General features: G+C 45.7%; 1 protein-coding gene across 1 annotated transcript; it reads left to right on the forward strand.

The window, feature by feature from the left end:
* The first annotated feature begins 1,932 nt into the window (after positions 1–1,932).
* On the forward strand, positions 1,933–2,778 carry LOC124708287 (expansin-A8-like). Its single transcript, XM_047239969.1, has 2 exons — positions 1,933–2,056; positions 2,153–2,778. Exons 1-2 carry the CDS (start codon positions 1,933–1,935, stop codon positions 2,776–2,778), a joined length of 750 nt encoding a protein of 249 aa, XP_047095925.1.
* The last annotated feature ends 1,846 nt before the right edge of the window (positions 2,779–4,624 follow it).

A 4,624-nucleotide genomic window follows, 5' to 3' on the forward strand; every position in this document is an offset into this window, starting at 1 on the left:
GTTCTAGGGACTTCTATGTAAAGTGCCAGCGCCTATATAAGCTGCACTACCCCCTCTCTTACAGGGGATCGATCACTCCTTACTCATTCTAATCTTAGCGCTGTCCTGCGAGAGAGACCATCGTCTCCCTTAGCCTCCCAGAAGCAGCCGGATACAGCTCTAGGAGCACCATTTTACTGTGATACATCATATACACTCATAGCAGGAGTAGAGGTGTTACCTCCACAGGAGGGCTTCGAACCTGAGTACGTCGCTGTGTCGCTCGTGCCCATACCCGCATCCGGATACCTCCGTAAGACCATACTAGGAACCACTCTCTTTAGTCACCCTATGGCATATGCCGTGACGATACCACGACAGTGAGTAAGTTCCTTGATGTTTCACCCTTCTTCTGGATACATGCCTGTAGGTCGCTTGTCGTGGCAGGCCTTTTGTAGGTACCCCTGAAGTGTCGCTCAAAAGCATTCTTCCACTCGAACCAGCAAAAGATCGAATTTTCCTCGAGGTCGCTGAGCCAGATCCGGGCTGGACCTACAAGGTACAGCTGGAGCATGCGGCAGGCTATATTAGGGGTTCCTCCGGCGAAGGTTACTACATTGTAGTAATCCTCGATCCAGGTATCCGGCCTTTTGCTGCCATCATAATGCTCCAGGTTTCCGGGTAACTTGAGGTTCATCATTGGCTTTGGTTTCTCTCGGATCATCCTGCCAAAGCACTTTGGGCCGATGTACTCAGATCATTGCGGGGGAATTTTGTGCGCGAGCGAGATCTCCGGCATCCGCCTCCGCCTCCGCCTCCACCTCCGCCTCCACCGCTAGGTGGTGGGGAGGGAGACCTGCGAATGATTACCGAAGACTTATGCAGTTGCCGCCGTTAAGAAAAAGAGATGCACATGATTACCGAAGACTTATGCATGTTAGGGTGGACATGCATGTTCTACCTGAAGGCGCTTATTGTGATATAATCTGAGAATGGAGCTTCTGTGGTTGACCACGGCTCAACTATACGATTAGTCCATACATACCCTAAGTTTGATATGGCATAATACCGTTCACACATAGCCTCTTGGGAGCATGATTGATTAGAGTCAGATTATCAGACTTGCTCGATAGTTTTGCTGGAAAATGATCGCAGATCAAGTGTGTAAGCCATGACGTGCTGGCCGTTCAGAGATCGGTAAAAATTATTCAGAGTAGATTTCGAAATACAATGAAAATCTTGATCGATTCCCCGTCACTTCCAACTTAGCCTGAATTCCTGCTCCTCCTTATGTACAAAACATTTGATTATTCCTGATGTGACTAGTGATAATTTTCTTCATGGCTGGCCTAACAATCATCATAAGTTGTAACACTACCACCGCCAGATGCTGATAGGCACAAGTTCTTCTTCGATGGCTTAACTATCTTTTCATTCCATCAGAATGGTATCATACGTCTGTCTGACGACCTACTAGAAGTGCACCGTCCTCAAAGTACAAGCCATCCATGATCCAACCACGAAGAAAACTTCGAACTAGACCTCCTGAAATGTGCTAGGGAAAAGCGGCACATGGTTAATGATATTGTTCAATCCGCGTATGTCATGTTAACAGTCAAAGCCATTTTCCCCGAGAGATGTGCCAGAGATAACGGCACATGGGTATGGCTGTTCAATCCGTGTATGGTATGTTAACAGGCAAGAAGGCAGCCACATTTCCGAGGTTATCTCATCATCATTCCAATAATTGCTATGCTGAAAATTTCTAATCAAAATCACAGACAGAATCTTGCTAACATTAACAAGCTTTTAATTATAACTTTGCAAGTAACCAACACGCAAGGCTCGATGATCTGTGCTCTATAAATAGGGACGCCATTACAGTTGCAAAGCACAAGAGGAAAACCTTCAGACCTCCTGCCTAGCTAAATTACTCGGTACACCTACTGTGAAATGGAGACTCCTGCTCTGCTTCTCCTCACGACCTTGTGGGTTTTCGCATTCAAGGTGTCTGTTGCGCAATGGACACCTGCTACTGCTACATTCTACGGCGGCAGCGACGCTTCGGGCACCATGGGTAAGGTTTCTGTAGCTGATAATACAACACATGAGCTTCATAGATTGTTTGGATTTTCCTGTTCTGAACTTGGATGCATTTTACACAACAATGTAGGTGGTGCGTGCGGGTACGGGAACCTGTATAACGCCGGATACGGGACAAACTCGGCTGCACTGAGCACGGCGCTCTTCAACAATGGGGCATGGTGTGGCGCCTGCTTCACCATCACCTGCGACTCGAGCAAAACACAGTCGTGCAAACAAGGCACGTCCATCACCATCACAGCAACCAACTTCTGTCCGCCCAACTACGCCCTGGCCAACGACGATGGCGGATGGTGCAACCCGCCGCGGCAACACTTTGACATGTCGCAGCCCGCGTGGACAACCATCGCAGACTATCAAGCTGGCATTGTGCCCGTCAACTACAGGAGAGTTCCTTGCCAGAGGAATGGAGGCATGAGGTTCACCATCAATGGGCACAACTACTTCGAGCTTGTGATTGTCGACAACGTCGGCGGCAGCGGCGTGGTGGCGCAGATATGGATTAAGGGGTCCAACACAGACTGGATAGTGATGAGCAGGAACTGGGGTGCCCTCTGGCAAACCGGCGCATACCTCAATGGCCAGAGCCTGTCCTTCATGGTAAAGGCTGATGATGGGCGGGTCGTGACGGCGAACAACGTTGCTCCGTCCAACTGGTGGTTCGGTGCCACCTACACTTCCTGGGTGCAATTCTAACATCGACCTTTTGTGGTTGATGCATGAATAAGAGTTCTCGTATAGTCGGCCTAGACTGTCGCTAACGAGCTTGTATTTACTTTCGTTGTTATTTTATCATTAATTTATCTAGAATTTACTAGGAGCACTAAGGCCGATTTCTTTTGGGCTTTCTTATGCATAAGCCGGCATATGGGCTTAACTCCATCAACATCTTTGGTTACTAATGTAATAACTTCATAATTTAGCCTATCAGTTTTAAATTTATTTTCGTGGAAATCAGTTAATCAAATAAACTCTCATGCCAGAATATTTCATAGAAGTATATATTGAAAACATCAGGGTTTGCTGCCTTGTCAGTTTCCATCCCAAAAACAGTGCCCTTCAATTCATTCTAGGAAAATCTCTCAATTAACATGACTCTAGCATTTTCATCCATTTTTTCCAGTCATTTTTCGATAAAGGGCGCTTTCATTACTTTATTAAAAGTATTACACCCAGCCTCTGCATAACAAAGATGCACACAGCCGCACACACACAAAGTATCATAGTAGCACACACACAAGGTATCAAAAAGCCGATACCTGAGGGACTAATAACATGGGACGACGACTAAGACGCAGCGGACTCTATCCGTAGATTACGCCGCCATCCATGTTGGGAAAAAATATCCTTCGCCACATCCTCCAACCGTGTAGAAACCTCCATAAAGAGGTCTCGACTCTCTAGCCTCTGGAGCAAAGACCACGAACGGATCAAAGCGGTGGATCGGTAGATACCCTGCAAACAAGAAGAATTAGTATCATGGAAAATCTTGTCATTTCCACATAGCCAAAGCGACTAAATAATGGCAATCGCTCCCACCCTAATAAAATTTTATACCTACGATCCACCCCATTGAGCCAACTGCAAAAAAAATTGTCATTTTTTCCAGTCATGTGGGACCAAGAGCCACATCTTTATGCTCTGATTTCCAAACAACTGTTGTAGAAATTGGTTATACAAGTTTCCACGTAGTCTTGTCCTTCTATCACACCATCTTCTCAATATAGACTTACTATCCTATTTTTCCTTCTCCTTCCATTAGCTTTAGCATGGTAATATTTAATGTTACCACCTTCCTCTAATTTTGTTTGTCTCTCAATTTCTCTATAACCATTTGGTTTCCTCCAATTTCAGAATACTTTTGAGATTTTGTTGGTATTGCAGTTGATCAAGCCATTCTTGAGCAGAGAGGTGAGAGGTCAATAGTTTTCCATAGACTTCAGGTACTCCATATCCGCTTCATGTTGTTGTCCTGAAGCAGATCCAACCTCACACAACCCATGAAAGATATCGAGAATCTTGGGAACTCTGTTTGCTTTAATCCAAATAGTAGACATATTGGGTGCATCAGGGATTCATTAGTCTACAGTTTTAGCGCTCACCATCATATTGGCATGTCTAAGAGGAACCCAATACTACATTGCAGCTTCATTATTTTTGGTCAACGGGGGGAAGTTCACAAGAAAAGCTCCAACCGCAACATTCTTACATTTCCAAGCCCATATATCAGGATAGCCGCTTCCCAGTCCTAGCTCGGTTTTCTCTACAATGGCTTCAGCATCGTGATCATCCATGACTTTTACAAGAGCTAAAGCATTCCCGTTATCTCCTGACAATGACTCTTTTGTGTGTTCAACTACAATGCAGCCAAGCCCTTCTCCAAATCCAGATGAGATATGTGGAGTCCACAGTGCACATCAGCTTTGCAATCTTCATGTTATATTGTGATCCAAATTCATATACTAAAGGGAGGCTAACTTCTGACGAGCGGAGCGAGGCCCGTCGCCGTGTAGGCTTGGGCCGAAGTAGTTGTGTTTATATC

This window comes from Lolium rigidum, chromosome 4, assembly GCF_022539505.1.
Source record: "Lolium rigidum isolate FL_2022 chromosome 4, APGP_CSIRO_Lrig_0.1, whole genome shotgun sequence".
NCBI classification, from domain to species: Eukaryota; Viridiplantae; Streptophyta; class Magnoliopsida; order Poales; family Poaceae; genus Lolium; species Lolium rigidum.